The 22,952-nt window shown below is 41.1% G+C and overlaps 1 protein-coding gene across 1 annotated transcript in view; it reads left to right on the top strand.

Moving 5' to 3' along the window:
- Positions 1-22,952, top strand: part of ptenb (phosphatase and tensin homolog B) — a 173,770-nt gene that overhangs the window by 117,315 nt on the left and 33,503 nt on the right. Inside the window, exons 4-5 of the mRNA XM_080205488.1 lie at positions 21,867-21,910; positions 22,578-22,816. Coding sequence (XP_080061614.1) covers positions 21,867-21,910; positions 22,578-22,816 — 283 coding nt within the window. The remainder of the gene's footprint in view (positions 1-21,866; positions 21,911-22,577; positions 22,817-22,952) is intronic.

The raw sequence follows: 22,952 nt of genomic DNA on the forward strand, positions 1-22,952 counted from the left end.
ATCTCGATCCCTCTCGTCAGGCATCGTTCTGCCAGAACGACAGCATCAGAAATACTTGCAGCATTGTTTTTACTCAAAGTGCTGCGTTATCTGTGAGAAAAGCCAGCTGTGCAGCCAAGGAGCTGCACGCTGGTTTTTTTGCCAGAGCCAGCACTTCAAGTAAATATCGGAAAATTTTGCCTACGGTGACAAGATTCGTATTTGAAGTTCATACATTTACCAAATTATGGCAGGAAAGGTACAGATATGGCGATTTAGGAATTTGATATGGCATCATGAAATATTAATCATGGATAACAGAGTGCTTCTTCCACACTATGTAACTATCTGGTTCATAATTCATAGAATATAAATTTTAGTTTTGTGAATTAAAGTTTAACTGCAAGGGGAATCTAGTTAAGAAACTGATAAGCATCCCCAAAATCCAGACAAGTTTGGAGTTCATCATAATTAAATGGTTGGAATCATGTCGACTTAAGAAGTTAACAGCCAGACAAGTAAGATCATAAAACAGCAAGTTGTCTTTCTTAGCTGAAGAACTGGACACATGACAACTGCGGTTGTTCCAGTGAAAAATACAAGTTATTCATATTTTTCAGAATTATCAGAAGTTTTGTAATTAAAGGTAGATCATTTGCATTCCTATCTGGAACCAGATAGAAATGCGTGGAGCTTAGTGAGATTCTTTATTTTGAGTCATCTCTGAATTCAGTTAATAATAGCCAGCAGGCAAGGTAGTGTCAGTTTTGGGTCCTGTACAGCTTGTAGTTCCTTGGAAGTTGAGAGGTAAAGCTAGACTTCCACCTGAAGTCGAGTAGAATTAATGATATCCATGATGTAGCCTGGGATTGGTAGTTGGAATTCGTTATAGGACAAGGTTGAGTCAGGTGGAAAATGACTGGAAGATTAACTTAGCTGGAAGCTAAAGGAAGAAATCTACCCTGATCCACAGTGAAAGGCGGTTAACCTTTTTGTAGTTGGGAGTTCTAGAAATAATTAGCTAGTTGCAGTTTGAAACCAAAGCAGTGGGCTGTTGGAAACCAAAGGTGCTTTCTGATGTTTTAAACCACTGCACGTGCAGGAGTTGCAGGGAAACCTGTGCCTGCTGTGGAATCCAGACCTATGAGGTTTTTGAATAAATTTGATAGCCACTTGGAGGTCCTTGCATTAGTTTTTGGCTATTAAAATCTTGTAAATTGGGGTTGGAACACTGAAGAGAAATCAGAGTAATTGGTGGGGTTCTATGATATACCTTTGGTTTGTTCCCAGAGAAGTAGGTGACCCTTTGGTAAGATAAGGGAACTCTGGTAGTTTACAGTATAATGCTATAGCTTACAAAAATTTGTGTTAGTGATGCTTGTTTTGTTTAATTTCACTTTACATGCAGTGGTTAGCACTGCTGCCTCACAGCACCAGGGACCTGGGTCCCATTCCCAGCTTGGGTCACTCTGTGTGGAGCCTGCATGTTCTCCTCATGTCTGCGAGGGTTTCCTCCAGGTGCTCCAGTTTCCTCCCACAGTCCAAAAGACATGCTGGTCAGGTGCATTAGCCATGCTAAATTCTCCCTCCATGTACCCAAACAACTGGAGTATGTTGACAGAGATTTTTACCGTAACTTTATTGCTCTGTTAATGTAAGCCAACTTGAGACACTAATAAGAACATACACACTAAGAGCAGGAGTGGGCCATCTGGCCCCTCAGGCCTGCTCCGTCATTCAATAAGATCATGGCTGATCTTTTTGTGGACTCAGCTCCACTTACCCACCTGCTCATCGTAACCCTTAATTCCTTTACTGTTCAAAAATTTATCTATCCTTGCCTTAAAAATATTCAAATGAGGTAGCCTCAACTGCTTCACTGGGCAGCGAATTCCAGATTCACAACCCGTTGTGTGAAGAATTTCATCCTCAACTCAGTCCTAAATCTGCTTTCCCCTTACTTTGAGACTGTGCCTCCTAGTTCTAGTTTCATCTGCCAGTGGAAACAACTTCCCTGCTTCTATCTTATTTATTCCCTTCATAGGATCTCCCCTCGTTCTTCTGAATTCTAATGAGGGCAGTGTACTTAGTCTCTCCTCATAAGCCAACCCTCTCAACTCCAGAATCAACCTAGTGAATCTCCTCTGCACCTCCTCCAGAGCAAGTATATCCTTTCTCAAGTAAGGAGACCAGAACTGTACACAGTATTCCAGATGTGGCCTCACCAGCACTGTATACAGCTGCAACATAACCTTTCTGTTTTTAAACTCCATCTCTCGAGCAATGAAGGACAAAATTCCATTTGCCGCCTTAATCACCTGCAAACCAATTCTGATTCCTGCACAAGGACACCCAGGTCTTTCTACGATGCTGCAATGTTTTACCATTTAAATAATAGTCCATTTTGCTGTTATTCCTACCAAAATGGATGACCTCATATTTACCAATATTGTATTCCATCTGCCAGACCCTCGCCCACTCACTTAGATTATCTATATCCCTTTGCAGACTTGCAGCGTTTTCTGCACACTTTGCTCTTCCACCCATCTTCGTGTTATCTGCGAACTTTGACACATTACACTTGGTCCCCAATTCCAAATCATCTATGTAAATTGTAAACAATTGCAGTTCCAACACTGATTCCTGAGGCAGACCACTAGTCACTGATCACCAACCTGAAAAACACCCATTTACACCCACTCTTTGCTTTCTGTTAGTTAGTTAGTTAATAAATAAACTTTAAAAACTAAAGCTTGTGATTCCAAATAAACCTGTTGGACACTGAATATTGTGACATTTCTGTTTGTTAATTGCTGGGTTCTTGGATTTCTTCTGTAAATGGTCTTCAAATAACACAATTATAACATTATGCAATCTTCAAATTATTCCTTTCCCATTGAAATATCAAGTGGATTTGAAGAGCTAAGTTGTTTGGATTGATTTCGTATTATCTACTGCTCTAAGAATGAGAAAATTGTATCCTGTTGGAAAATATGAACTCGGTATTGATGCCTGGAGCATATGAAAGCAATATAGCAACCTTAAGTAAAATTTTCAGTGACTGTGGAAATAGGAAATGTAAATCTTCCAACAAATAACCAAAATTGGTAACTTTTCTCCCTGCCACAAGCTCTATTTCCAAGCCACGAACTAATGGTCCCTCTCCCTAACCACCTTCTTAAGCTGAACTAGACTGTTCCCTTTGGTGGCTTGTTTGATCCTGAGTTGAGCTTCTGACCACCTTTCTGCTCCATTACCAAGGCTACCTATTTTCCACACTGATATCTCATGTCTACGCTTCTGCCTCTGCTTATCTGCTGCTGAAAAATCTATCCATTACTTTGCCTCTGTACTTGACTACCCCAATGCATTCCCCACTGACTACCAATCTTACACACGTGAAACTCTTCCAAAGCTTTGTTGTTCCTATCCTAGCACACACCAAGGCCCATTCACCCATCATTCCTGTGTTTACTGACCTACAATCACTCTCTGTCCACTAATGCCTCGATTAGTTTGTTTTTAAATCCCTTCATGGCCTGATTATTGTGCCACAACATCTCTGTAACCTTCTCTAGCTCTATAACCCAACTATACTCCCTCAGTTCTGCCAGTTTGTACATCCACGATTTGAATAGATCCACTGTTGGCTCTAAAACTTTCCCTTCGTTGCTGGCCCTTTTTAAACGTCTCCCTCCCTGTCTCACCATCTTGGGATGGTTTCTAAGTTAAAGGTGTAATACAGTTGCAACTTGTTGAAGTTAATGTTACAAAAGGAATTTAGATTCTTGGTAACTTTAGCCGCTAAGGAACTAAATTTCCTAAGCATCAGGATTTTACAATTTTGCTGCATTTGGGGTCCAGTAACTTGTTGTACATTTTCATGAGCCTGCAGCATTACTGTACTTATGAGTTAAAGTTCTACTGGACCAGCTGCTTTGTTAACAGCAAGTTCAGCAGTTAAGACAAACTGGGTTGAAGATGCATTGCAGGTAGATGTTGACAGGATGAAATTGAATTCAAAATAAAGCCTACAATTCCTATTAAATGGGCAATTTTCACTCTCTACCCTCTCTTACTACTTAACTTCCACTTTCTAACAAACAAACTGAATAGTGGCGAGAAAAGGACACAGTTGAGGCAGAAACTCCAAGGGGGATGGGGGGGCCAGCGATCAGCAGGTGGGGTTGCGGTTGTAGTGATTGGAAGGCTAGCGATTTGGGGTTGTTGAGGCGGGGGGGGGGCGGTGTTACAATTGCGGGGCTGGCCAGTGATCAGGCTGGCTAGCAACCTAGAGGTTGGCAATGAGGTGGCCACTGAACATCTGCTAATCTCCGCCCTGACAGATTAGTGATGTGCAGTGGCCCACACGGCACTATGCTGCCAGTCTTTTGGGTAGGAATAGGCTCCACCCCAGATTTCCAGTGTGAATCACGTTAGGGCACTCTGTGATGCACAGAGTATCGGAGATTTAGTCTGGAAATCACAGTTTAAAAAAAACAGTGGGATTTACTCCCATTTTCCCACACATTGGCAATCAAAACATTCTAAGTCTGTTACTCACTTCTACCTGCCACTTCAAAAAAATATAATTTCTGAGCAAGCATTTTCCCTTGACGAAGCAGAATCTCCACTGAAACAGTCACGTGGTGCTGAAAAAAACAAAGTTTTATGCATCAGCCAACTCTTAGTAAGTACAACACAAAACTAAATCATCATCGCCCATTCAGTAATAAGCCAGTTCACTGACCCAGTTAAATCTTTGTTAACTGGTGCACGAATAGATGAAGAGCTCAATTCCAGCAACACAACCACCATTGCAGCCAGAAGACTGAAAAATCGTACCCAAAGACAGGATATGATTAACTTCAAAACATCTACCTCAAACACCTGAGCTACTAGAGTCTGATGTGCTGGTCACATTGTGTTGCCCTTAAGGGATACTTCAAAATGCCAAAAAAAGATTCTGTACTATGAGCTGGAACATGGTAATTAAAATATGACTAAAAAATAACAACGTTATGCAATCTTCAGTTATTTCTTTCCCATTGAAATATCAACTGGATTTGGAGATCTAAGTTGTTTGGATTGATTTTGTGTTTTATTCAAGAAAGTTTCGAAAGTGTGCTGGTTAGGTGGATTGGCTATTCCAACTTGCCCCTTAGTGTCCCAACATGTGTAGATGAGGGGGAATAATGGGTTAAATACGTGGGGTTAGAGGGATAGGATGGGGAGTCGATCTGGGTAAAATGCTCTGTCAGAAAGTTGGTGTAGATCTGATGGACCGCATGACCCCCTTCTACATCATAGGGATTCTATGATTGCATAAAACGTGTTTGCAACTTTAAGGTTGAATTACATGGTAACTTGCATTGAAAATTCCTATAAAGGTTTAGTCATCAAGTTAAAATTCACATTACGGTTAAGTAATCTGGTTAAAAATGTGTAACAATCATATGTAACAAAAAGACAATTTCAGTAGATAACGGAAGTGTTGAATGGGATATTAAAAAGGTAAAATTGAATTAAAATTATAATATTACTTAACAGTACACCATTTTTACATTATAGGTACTGAAGCGCATATAAATTTAATATTTTAAGTATTTAATTGATACCTAAACCTTGTAGGAATACGGCTATATCTGTATCTTTCTGGCATACAGCTTATGGGATTGAATTTAAATGGGGTTAGCTAGTTCTGAGATTGATGGATTGTATTGGGCAACTTTTCCGAATTTGTACAAATGTTAATTCCTCTTGTGTGTAGAGATTTGAGCTTCATGATATGAAGGATTCTGTCTCATAATTGATAGCAAGTGCCTTGTGATCTGCTTAGCTGATGTGGGCAAGGCCAGGGTGCCACACAGACAAAGCATATTCAGCCAAAGGACAGATGTAGCCAGAGTAGATCATCAATAGGCTGTGGACAGGGAGTCTGAAAGGGCTGAGGGATCCGAGGATGAACATCCAATTTTAAAACAAAATCACACGGTACATTTGGCAATTGCACATAAAGTTGGCTTGAATGTCGGTACCCAGAATTTAAACCTCTCACCCCAGACCAATGAAAGGCCTAACTTTGTTAACGGATATGTATGTGGTCATGCCACTTGCATGGCATTACAATTAGTAGATTTAACTGCATACTCTTTTTAAACAAAAGGTACAAGACAAGTTAGAATGCAATCTCAGATTTACAATTTCAGTATTGATAGTTGATCCTGCAAACAGTAATATATGGTGATGTTGGCAATAAAAATAAAATCATGCTGCCTAGGATAATGGCCAGCATAAATTCTGATTTTTGAAGTGGATTTGTATATGTAGCTCATTATTGACAAGTTGTACATGTGGAGTTTTCAAAGTATAAAATATCTCAATTTGACACTAGTTACAGTTAATATGAAATTTCTTCTGTCTTTAGCCTGTAAGATTAAGGTAACTTTTGTTCTTGTAGAAATGATTGATGAAAGGGAGAAGTTAAAACAAATGAAAGAAAAACGTTTAAACAAATGAAAGGAGAATGGACAAATATTGAAAGACAAGTATCTTCTTCTCTCTTTGAAATTACTTGTACTTTATTTTTTCAAGTAGAGATTTTATTTTTAAACCTCAAATCTTGTATAGCAGAAGTTTGGATGCTTTCTAAACTGTGAAGAAGTGGAACTTCTTCAGAGTTCAGTTTTTTGGGCTGCACAAACAAATATATTGCCCTTCCTCTTGCCTGCTGCAAGCTCCCTCTGCCAATCCCCTGCTCTTGTTATTGCAGAAGGTCGAGGGACATGGAGTTGGGGGTAGGGTGTTAGCGTGGATAGAGGATTGGTTGTCAAATAGGAGGCAGAGGGTGGGGGTCAACGGGTGCTATTCGGATTGGCGGATGGTGACTAGTGGAGTGCCCCAGGGGTCGGTGCTGGGGCCTCAGCTTTTTACCATTTATATAGATGATCTGGAGGAGGGAACCGAGTGTCGGGTGTCGAAATTTGCTGATGACACCAAGATTGGGGGAACGGCAAATAGTGCGGAGGGTGTGGAGAGTCTGCAGAAGGATCTAGATAGGCTGGGCGAATGGGCCAGGAAATGGCAAATGGAATTTAATGTTGGCAAGTGCGAGGTGGTCCACTTTGGTAGGAATAATTGTAGGAAGGACTGTTACTTACGTGGCGAAAAACTGCAGCAGGCGACGGTGCAGAGGGACCTCGGGGTCCTTGTGCATGAGTCGCAAAAACCCAGCTTGCAGGTGGTCAGGAAGACGAATGGGATGCTGGCCTTCATAGCGAGGGGGATTGAATATAAAAGTAGGGAGGTCTTGCTGCAGCTGTATAGGGCATTGGTGAGGCTGCAGCTGGAGTGCTGTGTGCAGTTTTGGGCGCCGCACCTGCGCAAAGATATTTTGGCCTTGGAGGGAGTGCAGAGGAGGTTTACTAGGCTGATACCAGAGTTGAGGGGGTTGAGCTGTGAGGAGAGGCTGAATAAACTAGGCTTGTACTCGGAGTTTAGAAGAATGAGAGGAGATCTCATTGAGACGTATAAGATGATGAATGGGATGGATAGGATAGAGGTGGAGAGACTCTTCCCGCTCAAAAAAGACAGTAGGACTAGGGGGCACAGCCTCAAGATAAAGGGGGGCGTGGTTTAGAACGGAGTTGAGGAGGAACTTCTTCACTCAAAGGGTGGTGAATCTCTGGAATTCTCTGCCCGTTGAAGTGGTGGAGGCTGCCTCGCTAAATATTTTTAAGATGCGGGTTGATGGGTTTTTGATAAGAGAGGGGATTAAGGGTTATGGGGAGAGGGCGGGAAGGTGGAACTGAGCCACGACAGATCAGCCATGATCTTACTGAATGGCAGGGCAGGCTCAAAGGGCTAGATGGCCTACTCCTGCTCCTATTTCTTATGTTCTTATGTTCTTAAACCCCAGTGGGTCACAAGATGAGGTTTTGGGGATTACACACGCCAAAGGCAGCAATAACTTCCATGAAGCTTGAAATGATTTCTGACAGCTGAGGCCCCTTTAAATCCACACTTTTTTGAGTCACCTAGAGGCTGAATAGATGCATTGCAAAAAAAGTGAATAGATGGTGATCTTTTTCTTCGGAGCACAATGTTACGAGGGAGGTGATAGGTGAATTAAGAAGAGATGGGGCATGCAGAACCCACCCCCCTTCTCCAATAGCTCTTCTATCTCCCAAATTTTCACCCTATTGTCACACAAAGGCAGAGGCTTAAAAATGGTGTCACGTGAAAGAAGTTTGGGAAGCACTGCCTGAGACTTCCAGCTGTGTATTTATCTACCTGACTTCATTGTTATAATGTTCGTATAATTTTTGGTAATATTAGTCCTTTCCATACTAATGTAGTATTTGGGATGTGTGTGTTGTTCATTACTCCCATGGATATTAGTTTAATACATTTGCTTATTTATCGCTCTCAACCTGAATTCTAATCCTTGCCATGCCATAGACAGATCGCAGGATCAGAGGAGGAGGCCACTCAGCCTATCAAACCTGCCAAGTCATATTCATTTCGATCATGGCTGATCTTCCACTTCTATGTCTTATCCCTATATATCCCTTTATGTCATTGGTATTTAGAAATCTGTCAATGTCTGTTTTAAACATACTCGGTGACTAAGCATATTCAATGACTGAGCTCCTACAGCCCTCTGGGGTAGAGAATTTCTAAGATTCTGGGTTTAAAAAAAAACTCATCTCTGCCTTAAGTAGTTTAGCCCTTGTTTTGAAATTGTGTCCTCGGGATCTAGGCCAACAACCGGGGAAACATCTGACCTGCACCTATCCTGTCGATTCTTATAAAATGTTTTGTAGGTTTCAATAAGATCAACTCTCATTCTTTAAAACTCAGGTCTGGTTTCCTCACTCTTTTTTCACAGAATAGTCTCACCATCCCAAAAACAAGTCTGGTGAGCCTGCCTTGCACTCCTCCTATTGCAATAATATTCTTTCTAAGACAACGGGACCAAAAGTGCACATAATTCTCCAGGTACGACACCCCCTCCCCAATTATCCTCAACACCACAAGGCTGTGTCCTCGACCCCTTACTATACTCCATATACACTTACGACTATGTGGTCAAATTCTGCTCCAGTTCCAGTTTCAGGTTTGTTGATGACACCACCATAGTGGGTCGGATCTCAAACAATGATGAGATGGAGTTCAGGAAAGAGGTGATAAAATGATGAAATGATGCAACAAAAATAATCTTTCCCTCAATGTCAGTGAAACAAAGGATCTCGTCATTGATTTCAGGAAATGTAATGACGAAGTGGAAATGGTCGAGAGCTTCAGGTTTCTAAGTGTCCAGTTCACCAACAACCTGTCCTGTCCCTCCACACTGATGCTATAGTTAAGAAAGCCTACCCATGCCCCTACTTTCTCAAGAGGTCAAGGAAATTCAGCATGTCTGCTAAGACTGTAACCAATTTTTACAGATGTACCGCAGAAAGCATCCCTTCTGGATGTATTACAATTTGGTACAGTTCCTTCTCTGACCAAGACCAGAAGAAACTACAAAGCGTTGTGAACGTAGCCCAATCCATCGTGCAAACCAGCCTCCCATCTATTGACTCTATCTACATTTCCCACTACATCAGAAAAGCAGCCAGCATAATCAAGGACCCCACACGCCCTGGACATACACTCTTCCACCTTCTTCCATCAAGAAAAGATGAGAAAAGTCTGAGGTCATGTACCAACCAACTCGAGAACAGCTTCTTCCCTGCTGCCATCAAACTTCTGAATGGACCTACCATATATTAAATAAATGTTTCTCTACACCGTTGCTATGACTGTAACACTACGTTCTTCACCTCTCCTTTCCTTCTCCCTAAGTACCCTGTGAAAGTTACGTTTTGTCTGTATTGCATGCAAGAAATTGTACATTTCACTGTGTCCCAATACACATGACAATAAATCAAATCAAGGTATGGTCTAACCGAGGTTCTATACAATTGAAGCAATTGAAACTTTGCTACTTTTTTACTCAAAATCTCTTTCAATAAACACTACTATACCATTAGCCTTCCTAATTGTTTGCTGTACCCGCTTATTAGCTTACAGTGGCATTTTAATGAGGAAAAGCTAGGTCTCTTTGCACATCTACATTTTCTGTCACTATTTAGGGAATACTGTGCACATCTGTTTCTCCTCTAAAGAGGAAAACCTCTCAATTTTTCACACATTCCATCTGCCACATTCTTGCCCATCCTCTTATGAACAACAGTAGGCCATTCGGCCTGTCAAGCCTTCCCTGCCATTCAGTTAGATCATGGTTAATCACACATCTCAGTGCCACTTTTGTGCATTATCTCCATATCCTTTGCTGTCACCATCTTCCAGAAATGTATTGATTTCTGCTTTGACCGTGTTCAGTGATTGAACTTTCACAGCCCTCAAGGGAAAGAGAGTTCCAAAGATTCATTATCCCATCTCCTCAGTCTTAAATGACCTGTTCCTTGTGAGATCGTCATTTCGTTTTGATTCATCAGCCAGAGGAAACATCTTACCTGCATGCAGCCTGTCATACCCTGTAAATATGTAGTAAGTTTCATTCTTTGAAATTCTGGAGAATATGGACCTGTTCTCCTCAAGTACCTTCTCATAAAAAACATCCTTGGATCTCTAATTCTGAGGGGATTTCTTATATCTTTTCACTGAAGACAGATACAAAATAATCATTCAGCTTCTCTGCCACTTCTCTACTCCCCATTACAAATTCTCCTGATTCTGCTTTTGTCAAACATTTCCTTTCGACATACCTATCAAATGTTTTGACACACTATGGAAGCTTTTACAATCAGTTTATGTTGTTTGCTACTTTACATTCATAATTTATGCTTTCTTTGTATTGGTTTCTTGGTCCTCCTCTGCTGTATTCTGAAATGTTCCCAATCCTCAGGCTTGCTACTGTTTCTGACAACTTTATAGGCCTTTTCTTTTAATCCTATACAGTCCTTAACATTTTGTTAATCATGGTTGACTGTCTACTTTTTGGGGTTTTGTGCCTTGAAGGAATGCATACTTGCTGTAAATTATATAATAATTCCTTAAAGACTAGCCATTCCCTGTGTACCATCTTACCTTTTAATGTATTTTCCCCAAACGCCTCAGTCAATCTGTCCCTCATGCTTTCCATAATTTCATTTGTACAAATTTAACACCCAGATTTCAGATTGAACTACCTCATTTTCAAACATAATGCAATGTTCTATCATATCATGGTCACTCACTCCTAAAGGTTCTTTTACAACAGGATTATTAATTAGCGCTTTCTCTTTAGATAATGCTAGATCTAAAATAGTCTGATCTCTAGTCAGTTTCTCAAAATACTGCTCTAGAAAAACATTTCTAATACTGTGGAATCTCATCTTCTACAGTGTTCGTGCTTCCAGAAACTCACCCTCCAAAGCATGAGCGCTCATTAGATTCACCAAACTTATATGCAACTTGAAGTCACCCATAATTATTATATGTCATGCCCCATGCTTCTCTATTCTCCTGATCAAATGTCCCACACTACCAATACTGTCTGGCCTATAATCTTCTACTAATGTTTGCTGTCCCTTGGTGTTTTGTAGCTTCACCAAACAGATTCCACATTTGTGTTTCTATTCTGAGATTTTCCCTTATATTACAGACCTCATTCCTTATTATCAGCACAACTCCACCTTTCCTTTTTTTCCTTCCTGAATGTCCTTGAATATTCAGTTCCCAGTCTTGGTCACCTTGTAGCTATGTTTACATAATGGTAATTAGATTATATCCATTGTGACTTCCTGGAATCACAGAAACACCGGTTTGCTCCCCAACAGAGAATTTCCTATTACTATTGCTATTCATTCTCCATCCTTTTCTCCTACGCAGCAAAACTACCCATGGTACTATGGTGCTCTCAGCAGTTATCCAAAATGGAAAGACAACTAGTGAGCAAGATCGATTCAAGACTCAATACCGGTCTAGTCCTCTTGGGCTACCTGGTAGTCACCCATTCCCTCTATATCTGTATATTTCTATCCTGCAGTGTGCCATCTTCCAAAATGTGCTATCTGCATAATTGTGTGCCTCGTAGACACAATGACTCCAGCTGCCACTTGAGTTCCAAAATGCAGAGATCAAACTTCTGCAGCTGGTGACACATCCTGCAGGCGTGTTCATCGAGGACACATGACTTCTCACTTACCTCAGGATATACATTCCATTTGGCCACACTGAGCCTGCCATACCATAACTTTAAATATTATTTGTTGCAATTAGAAGCAGAATAACTTACCAGTTACTCACCAATCGGCTTCTTCCCCTAGTAAGTGCCAACTGCAGGATGCCGAGACAGAAGGCAGCTCCTTACGTTCACCTACCCCCCAACACTCAGTGCAAGATCAAGAAGCACTAAAGGACCCCCTGTTTTTATATTTTTTGAAAAACAACTAATGCAAGCTTCTGAAAATTTGTTGAAGCTAGACACCTAATTCACTAGCTGCAGCTGCTCTCAGAACTTGTATATCTCTGTTTAAGGCAGGAATAAATTTAAATCCTCTTAACTTAAGGATTAATTTTTAATTGATCACTAAGATTGAGTGGCACATTGTAAGCACCAGCCTCACAGCACCAGGGACCCGGGTTCAGTTCCCGTCTTGGGTCACTGTCTTTGTGGAGTCTGCACGTTCTCCCCATGTCTGCGTGGTTTTTCTCCAGATGGTCCAGTTTCCTCCCGTAGTCCAGATGATGTGCTGGTTAGGTGCATTGGCCATACTAATTTCTCCCTCTGTGTACCCAAACAAGTAAGAAGTCTCACAACACCAGGTTAAAAAGGCTTTTGCTACCAAATAAATTTGCTAACAAATAAACCTGTTGGACTTTAACCTGGTGTTGAGACTTCTTACTGTGTTTACTCCAGTCCAACGCCGGCATCTCCACATCGTGACTACGCGAACAAGTGCAGGAGTGTGGCGACTGGGGGATTTTCACAGTAATTTGTAGTGTTAATGTAAGCCTACTTGTGACACTAATAAATAAACTTTAAAAGTTTAAAAAAATAAACTTTAGATAGAAATCAGTCATTAAAACACTCTCACTCACCAGCTTTCAATACAGACCTGAGGAATTCCTCGTTTTATGCTTTCTGAAAAAACAATTGATCAAGCTTTTGAAACCAGTTTAATCTTATTGTGAGAGCTAAATAGTAGGAGAAACAAATATAAACCAGTCAATACAAATGCTATTTTAATTTATAAATAGAAATTTTAAAAAATCATTTTTACAGTTGAGGCTGACTTAAACTAAAAATAATTCTCAGATTGCATACAATTAACAACACATGAATAGGCCATTTTATACCCAGTTGATCTGGTATTAATACTCACACTACTCATCTGACTGTGTCAGCCTTTCTTTCGACTCCTCTCTCCCTTGTGCAGTTATGTGAATTCCCCTTAAGTGTGGAAACTATCCCGAGTGATAGCAAGTTCCAAGGTCTAACCACCCTATGGAAATTCTCTCCTGGATTCTTTATTGAATTGATTAGTGACGTGCCGAGTTGTGGACTTCCCCACAAGTGGATTCATATCTTCTCTGCTATATTTTTCAAAACTGTTAATAATTTTGAAGACACGTGTTAGGTCAGCCTTCCCTTTCCCAGAGAAAAGAACGCCAGCTTAAATTCTTCCTGGTAATTGTGAGATGTCGTATGTCTATTGCACTGTTGTAGACACATTTACAAAGGCATATGAAAGAATGGGCCTTAGGCTAAATGTGCGGGAGACAAAGGTCATCTACCAGCCTTCTCCTAGTACACAATACTGCTCCCTGATGATCAAGATCCATGGCAAACCATTGGACAACATTAATAATTTCTCATATCTTTGGAACCTCCTCAGCAAGGGCAGACATTTACAATAAAACTCAACATTCCCTCCAGTGGGCTAGATTATCCTTTGGCTGTCGGGGTAAAAGAGCATTTGATGACAAATACATCAAAGCAGGAACCCAGGTTCATGTACTACAGGATTTCAGTGTTACCTGACCTTTGCTTGCTTATATATTCTGTATGTCCTCAAAGAATTCCACTAAATTAAACATGACATGCCTTTCAAAAACCCATTCCATGTCTTCCCAATGGGACAATTTCTATCTCGATGTCTTGATTTTTCTTCTTTGATGATAGATTCAAGCATTTTTCCTATTACAGAAGTTAAGCCAACTGGCCTATAGTTTCCTGCCTTTTGTCTACCTCCTTTTCTAAACAGTGACGTCACATTTGCTGTTTTTCAATCTGCTGGAACCACCCCAGAGTCCAGTGAATCCACAAGTGCGTATGCTATTTTCCTACCATCTCTTTTAGTACCCTGGGGTGCATTCCTTCAGGGCCAGGAGACTTGTCTATCTTTAGCCCCATTAGCTTGCCACCTGAAAGCAGCAGTGTTAGGTATGGTGGCACAGTGGTTAGCACTGCTGCCTCACAGCTCCAGGGACCCAGGTTCGATTCCCAGCTTGGGTCACTGTCTGTGTGGAGTTTGCACACTCTCTCCGTGTATGTGTGGGCTTCTTCTGGGTGCTCTGGTTTCCTCCCACAGTCCAAAGATGTGCAGGTTGGGTTGATTGACCATGCTGAATTGCCCCTTAGTGTCAGGGAATGTGTCGGTTAGAGGGATTAGTGGGGTAAATTTGTGAGGATAGGGCTGGGGGTGGAATTGTTGTTGGTGCAGGCTTGAAGGGCCGAATGGCCTCTTCCTACTACTGTAGGATTCTATTCTGTGATGATGATCATTTCTAGGTCCTTGCCTGCCATAGCCGCCTTGTCTTCGATTTTTTTTTTATTTGCGTTCAATGCCTTGGCCATTTCCTCATTTCCCATTATTAAATTCCCCTTCTCGTTCTTTAAAGGGCCAACGTTTACTGAAGCTATTCTCTTTTTATATATTTGTAGAAATCTTTGCCATCTGTTTTTGTATTCTGAGTTAATTTACTCTCAATCAACCTTACTTTTCTTTATATCTTTTCTCCTGGCTTTCTGATGGCCTTTAAAGCTTTTCCAATCCTCTAACTGACCCACTATTCTTTACAGTTTGCTACCCTCCTTTATTTCCTTAGATATCCATGGCTGATTATCTCTTAGTCCTTCCTTATCTCTGGTATATACTTTTGCTGAGCACTGTGAAAAATCGCTTTGAAAGTCCTCCACTGTTCCTCAATTGCTCCACCATAAAGTTTTTGCTCCTAGTCCACCTTAACTAGCTCCTCCCTCGTCCCATTGTAATTTCCTTTGTTTGAGCACAAGACACTGGTATTGGATTTTACCTTCTCACACTCCATCTGTATTTTAAGTTCAGTCATACTGTGATCCCTCCTTCTGAGAGAATCTCTAAGTGTGAGATCGTTAATTATTTCTGTTTCATTACACAGGATCAGATCTAAGCTAGCTTGTTCCCTCATAGGTTTCACAATGTACTGTTCGAGGAAAGTATCCCAGATGCATTCTATGAACTCCTCCTCAAGGCTGCCTTGACTGACCTGGTTTGACCATTTGACATGTAGATTAAAGTACCCCTTGATAATTTCCATTCTGTTTTTCCATGCATCAGTTATTTCCTTGTTTATTGCTTGCCCCATCATGATATTTGGTGGCTTATTGACTACACCTTTCAGTCATTTTTTTTTCCTCACTATTTCTAATTTTCACCCAAATGGATTCAATGCTTTTCTGCAGAGAACCTGTATCATCTCTCACTACCACCCTGATGTCCTTAAATATCAGAGTTATACCAGCTCCCTTACCTTCCTCTCTGTCCTTCCGAATGGCCTGATACACCTGGATATTTAACTCCTAGTCGTGACCACCCAGTAACCATGTCTCTGCAGTGGCCACAAAATCATACTTATTCGTGATGATTTGTGTCAACTCATTTACCTTGTTTTGAATGCTGCAAGCTTTTAGGTAAAGTGCCCTTATGCTTGTTTTTATACTGTTTTGAATCCTGTCATCTCCATTAATAACATCTCCTGAATTCTCCCTTTTTAACTTTTTTGTAATTTTCCATGTCGTTGAAACCTTCTCCCCATGTGCTACAGCTTTGCTTCCTATTAACCAATTGTACTTGGCGTAGTTTTGCCCTTCCCTCCCACTTGCTCATTTAAAGTCCTTTCTGCTAGAACATTGGTCCCAGATCAGGTGAAGACTGCCCGAATGGTACAGATCTCTCCTGTTCCAATACTGATGCCAGTGCCCCATGAAATGGAACCCCTCTTTCCTGCATCACTGTAGCCACATGTTCACTTCCCTAATTTTCTCGTCCCTGTGCCAGTTAGCACGTGGCTTGGGTAGTAATTCAGAGAACGTATAACCGTTGAGGATCTGTTCTTTAATTTAGCTCCTCATGCCTAATAATTCCCAAATAGATCCTCTTTTCTAGTCTTGCATATTTTATTTGTCCTAACGCGCATCACAACAATTGTAAGCCCCCCTTCCCACTCCTATATCCTTTCAAGCTGGTCAAAGATGTCCCTCACTCTTGCACCGGGCAGGCAACAAACCATGCTGGACTCTCAATCCAGCTGGCAAAGAATGCTATCAATCCTCCTAATTATAATCTCCAACAACTACCACTTGTCTTTTTACTCCCCCCTCTTGAATGGCCCCGCGTAGCACAGTGCAGTGGTCAGCTAGCTAATCCTCCCTATGGCCCTCTTCCTCATCCACACAGAGCAAGTATCTCAAACCTGTTGGACAAGGTGAAGAGCTGTCAGGGGAGACTACATCTAAAAAAAATTGATTAACTATTACAAAGAGATGGCAAGATGTGTAGATGAGGGCAGTGAAGTTTGATTTTGATTTATCATTATTGCCACGTGTGTTAATGTACAGTGAAGATTATTGTTTCTTGCGTGCTATACAAAGTATGCGTTCATTGAGAAGGAAATGAGAGTGCAGAATGTAATGTTACAGTTGTAGCTGGGGTGTAGAGAAAGATCAACTTAATGCAAGGTAAGACCATTCAAAAGTCTGACAGCAACAGGGAAGAGGCTGTTCTTGAGTCAGTTGGTAGTTGACCTCAGACTTTTGTATCTTTTCCCGATGGAAGAATGTAAAAGAAAGAATGTCCAGGGCATGTGCGGTCCTTAATTGTGCTAGTTGCTTTGCCGAGGCAACAGGAAGTTTCGACAGAATCAGTGGATGTGAGGCTGGTTTGCATGATGGATTTGAGAGGACTAATAAGGCAAGGGAATGCATATAGAATGGTAGGATGCTAAGAAATGGAGAACTCCAGAGGAACCCCATCGATCCCTGAAGGCAGTAGGATAGATAGATACGATGGTAAGAAGTCCTATGGGATACTTGCCTTTATTAGTTGAGGCGTAGAATATGTAAGAGCAGGGAGGTTATAATGCAGCTGTATAAAACACTTGTTAGACTAAGTACTTTGTACTTTTGTAGTTCCTTGCAGTCTTGGGCAGAGCAGGAGCCATACCAAGATGTGATACAATCAGAAAGAGTGCTTTCTGTGGTGTATCTGTAAAAGTTGGTGAATCGTAGCTGACATGCCAAATTTCCTTGGTCATCTGAGAAAGTAGATGTAGTCTACAGTGGACTTCGGTCAGGCTTTTACCAATGTCCTGCTTTTAACACGGTCAAGAAAGTAAGAGCCTATGGCTTCTAGGGCAATATGAAAAATTTGATGCAAATTTGCTTTTGTGACAGAAAGCAGAGAATGATGGTTGAAAGTTATTTTTGTGGCTGCAAGCCTGTATCCAATGATGGCACTGGGTCCCTTGCTATTTGTAGTGTACCTTAATGATCTAGATGTGAATGTGGGGAATATGATCAGTAAGTAAGATGACATGAAAATTGGTAATGTTAACTAGCAAAGAGGAAGGCCTTAAATTACAGGGTGATGTAGATGGGCTGGTCAGATGAGCAGAACAACGGCAAATGGAATTCAACCTTGAAAACTGTGACGTAATTCATTTTGAGAGGACTAATAAGGCAAGGGAATGCACAATGAATGGTAGGATGCTAAGAAATAGAGAACTCCAGAGGAACCCCTTTGATCCCTGAAGGCAGCAGGATAGATAGATACGATGGTAGGAAGTCCTATGGGATACTTGCCTTTATTAGTTGAGGCGTAGAGTATCTAAAAGCAGGGAGGTTATAATGCAGCTGTATAAAACGCTTGTTAGACTAAGTACTTTGTGCAGTCCTGGTCACCATATTATAGGAAGGATGTGATTGCACTAGAGAGGATGCAGAGGTGATTCAAAAGGATTTTGCTTGGGCTAGAGCATTTCAGCTATGAATTGAGGCTTATTGGCTGTTCATTTTCCTTGGAGCAGAGAAGGCCTATGGGAAACTTGATTGAGGTGTACAAAATGAGTGGCATAGGGTAGATAGGAAAGGGTAAAGGGGTCGATATCCAGGGAACGTAGATTTAAGGTAGCGGGGAGGACGTTTAGAGGTGATGTCAGGAAATACATTTTCACCCAGAAAATAGTGGGAATCTGGAACTCACTTCCTGATAAGTGGTAGAGGCAGGAGCCCTCATGTTATGCAAGATGCATTTAGATGAGAACTTGAAACACCATAGCATACAAGGCTATAAATCAAGTGTTGGAAAATGGAATTAGAATCGATAGGTGCTTGATGGCCAGCACGGTGGGCTGAAGACCTATTGTGCTGTAAATCTCTATGATTATGACTCTACTAGTTAATAACAAGGAGAGCTGATAGCTTCACTGTTCTTTCTACTGCAAAAGACTGGCAATAAATTAAGTCTCCAGCAGGAAAGAGTTAAGACTCTTGGTGGAATTCGCAAGCTGTTTTTGTTGGCTGGATCTTGGTCCCATCATGCAAATCACCATCAGTGCAAGATCAGAAGATCCTGTTGGTGGCTGATGTCGAGCCTTCTCCGCCATGGGAAAATGTACCGGGGCATTGGCAAATTTTGCTTTCTAACTTGTACTAGTTAATTTTCAGTTCCAGAGTAGTTGACTGTTGGTATATAACATATATCATGTTGTCAAACAGGTAATTAAACTTGAGATGATGTGACTTAATGTTCTATGTAAAGTTTCCTTTGTAACTACCTGGTGAGTAGTGGAGCTATCTGTTCTTTAACGTATTTTAATGTGGAGCTAGACAACAAGTGCCATTTTTATGAAGATTAACAGGGCGCTGCATCACAACAGCAACTTTGTGATTTTCGTGTTTAATTGTGCATCTCATCTTCTTTGAAGTGCACATATATAGTGGGGAGTGCTACTCACCTTGGGTGTTACTTTGACAGCAAATTTAGGACGTTTGTGTAGTCGATATGGGCCTTTTGAGATTGAACATCAGTTTTATTTTGCATATCTAATACCAAATTCAGGTAACTTTTTGTTTCATTACGCTAAGCTTAATAGTTAGTCTGGAGTAAGGGGAAATACGAAGACGTCAGGAAGTTAATTGGACAAATAAACTGGAAGGAGGCATTCTTGGGGAAAAGTACCGAAGGAAGGTGGCGGATATTCAAGGAATGTTTGTCTGGAGCTCTGCACGACAACGCTCCGATGAGACAAGGAGGTTTTGGTAGGTCGCGGGAACCGTGGTGCATGAAGGCTGTGGTGAACCTAGTCAGGAGGAAAAGGAAGGTGTACAAAAGGTTCAGGGAGCTAGGAGATGTTAAGGATCTTGAGGAGTATAAGGATTGTAGAAAGGAGCTTAAAAGGGAAATTAGGAGAGCCAGAAGGGGTCATGAGAAGGCCTTGGTGGGGAAGATTAAGGAGAATCCCAAGGCCTTCTATAAATATGTGAAAAGTAAAAGGATGAGAAGAGAAGGGATAGGACCTATAAAAGGTGAAGGGGGAAAGATCTGCGTGGAACCAGAAGAAATGGCAGAGGTGTTTAATGAGTACTTTGCCTCAGTATTGACGATGGAAACTGATCTGGGAGATTTTGCTACAGGTTTGCAGCAAATGGAAAGGATTGAGTATGTGGATATTAAGGAAGAGGATGTGTTAGAACTTTTGAATTCTATCAAGATCGATAAGTCGCTGGGACCAGATGGGATGTACCCCAGGTTACTGTGGGAGGTGAGGGAGGTGATTGCAGAGCCCCTGGCGATGATCTTTGCATCGTCAATGGAGATGGGAGAGGTTCCAGAGGATTGGAGGATTGCGGATGTGGTTCCTATTTTCAAGAAAGGGAACAGAGATAGCCCAGGAAATTACCGACCAGTGAGTCTGACCTCAGTGGTTGGTAAGCGGATGGAGAGGCTTCTGAGGGACAAGATTTATGAGCATTTGGAGAGGTTTGGCATGATCAGAAATAGTCAGCATGGTTTTGTCAAGGGCAGGTCATGCCTTACGAGCCTAGTTGAGTTCTTCGAAAATGTGACTGAACACATTGACAAAGAAAGAGCAGTGGACGTGGTGTACATGGACTTCAGCAAGGCGTTTGATAAAGTCCCCCATGCAAGACTTCTTGAGAAGGTGAGAGGGCATGGGATCCAAGGGGCTTTGGCCTTGTGGATCCAGAACTGGCTTGCCTGCAGAAGGCAGAGAGTGGTTGTGGATGGGTCTTTTTCTGCATGGAGGTCAGTCACCAGTGGAGTGCCGCAGGGATCTGTTCTAGGACCCTTGCTGTTTGTCATTTTCATAAATGACCTGGATGAGGAAGTGGAGGGTTGGGTTAGTAAGTTCGCCGATGACATGAAGGTTGGTGGTGTTGTGGATGGTCTGGAAGGATGTCAGAAGTTGCAGCAGGACATAAATAGGATGCAGGACTGGGCGGAGAAGTGGCAGATGGACTTCAACATGGATAAATGTGTAGTGGTCCATTTTGGCAGGACCAATGGGATGAACGAGTACACTATCAAGGGCAGGAGTCTTCGCAGTGTTGAAGAGCAGAAGGATCTTGGGGTCCGGGTCCACAGGACTCTTAAATCGGCCTCGCAGGTGGAGGATGTGGTCAAGAAGACGTATGGTGTACTGGCCTTCATTAATTGAGGGATTGAGTTTAGGAATCGGGAGGTAATGCTGCAACTTTATAAGACCCTTGTCAGGCCTCACTTGGAGTACTGTGCGCAGTTCTGGTCGCCTCACTATAGGAAGGACGTAGAAGCTATTGAAAGGGTACAGAGGAGATTTACAAGGATGTTGCCTGGATTGGGAGGCATGCCTTATGAAGATAGGTTGAGGGAGCTGGGACTCTACTCCCTGGAGAGATGAAGGTTGAGAGGTGACCTGATAGAGGTTTATAAAATGTTGAGAGGAATAGATAGGGTGGATTCTCAGAGGCTATTTCCCCGGGTTGAAATGGTCGCTACGAGAGGACACAGATTTAAGGTGCGGGGAGGCAAGTACAGAAGTGATGTTAGGGGTAAGTTTTTCATCCAGAGGGTGGTGAGTGAATGGAATCGGCTGCCGTCAGTGGTGGTGGAGGCGAACTCGCTGGGGTCTTTTAAAAGACTTCTGGATGAGTATATGGGATTTAATGGGATTGGGTGTTATAGATAGGTCTGTGGATTGGTAGGTATTGATGTGATCGGCGCAACTAGTGGGCCGAAGGGCCTGTTTGTGCTGTAGTGTTCTATGTTCTATAAAACTGAATGTATATCTTGGTTTGCGGTCATTAAAATTATAGATTTTGAATGGATTTTAAAATGTAATCCTTAACAACCTGACAGAAGATTAATTTTTAGATTACATTATATGATGACTCTGACTGTTGTGTATTCAGAGCTGATGTGCAATGAGATGTTTCTTACATACTTGGTTTAATGTATATTTATATTTTCTGTCTAAACAGCATGTCTAGTAGCTTAAATACGCCATCAATTTTAGTGTTTGAAATATCCTAGTTTGAATATTAGACTTAATTTTTTTTCTACTTTTCCTTGCAGATGTGCAGAGAGACATTATGATGCTACTAAATTTAATTGCAGAGGTGGGTCAACAATTGCTTAAACACTTCCATAATGAGGTTAAGTCCTGAAACAAAATCCTATTTGTATGATGATCATTTACTAAATTAAAATACATAAAAAAACAGAATGAGACTTGCCAAATTGTTGGGCATTTGATGCAGGTAGTTGGTGACGTGAATCTTAATGTTCTCTACAAGTTAATTCTGTTGGAATAAGAAGTGTAGCAGAAGTTGTAATGTTCTGTTTATATTTTGACTCAATAGTATGGTGCAAAAAAATAGTGCAATGAAAGAGCAGGCCAAGTACAAACATCAAGTGTGCATTAAAAAATTGCTTATGTCTTTCTTCAAACAAGTTTATCACTTTCAGATTTGTATGCTGAAGGCATTTGACAGTTAATTTTATTGGTAGAGTAGCTTAAGTGGCATGTGTATATTTGGTACAGTATATTAATATTTCATACCTTTATCATTTTCTTTGACAGGTAATATTTTTGTATGCTGCAATTTATATTTGGCTAAAGTTAAATAATCAAGAAAGAATTTATTGAAGGGTTAAGTCTAGGACTGATCTTAGTCAACATTCTAACATTTTCTTTGTTACTGTTATGCATGATATACATCTTAAAATTATAAGAATGGTAGTTTGCTGACTTGTTTCAATTATTTTACTTTCCTATCCTCTTAGTCGCACAATATCCTTTTGAAGACCATAATCCTCCACAACTAGAACTCATTAAGCCATTTTGTGAAGATCTAGATCACTGGTTGAGTGAAGATGATAACAATGTTGCAGCAATCCATTGCAAAGCTGGAAAAGGACGGACAGGAGTAATGATCTGTGCTTATTTGCTTCATCGTGGCAAATTTTTAAAAGCACAAGAAGCCCTAGAATTCTATGGCCAAGCAAGGACAATAGATAAGAAGGTGAGTGCAAATATGTTTTATCATTATGCGATATGAAATAAATTAGTAAGTAAGGAATTCTGTTTCAGCATCACATTAATAAGTGATATGTAGCTGATGCTCATGTATGTTTAAGCAAAATAAAAATCAGAATTTT

The sequence above is a fragment of the Carcharhinus amblyrhynchos genome, chromosome 17 (genome assembly GCF_965287045.1).
Source record: "Carcharhinus amblyrhynchos chromosome 17, sCarAmb.v2.hapA, whole genome shotgun sequence".
Lineage (NCBI taxonomy): Eukaryota > Metazoa > Chordata > Chondrichthyes > Carcharhiniformes > Carcharhinidae > Carcharhinus > Carcharhinus amblyrhynchos.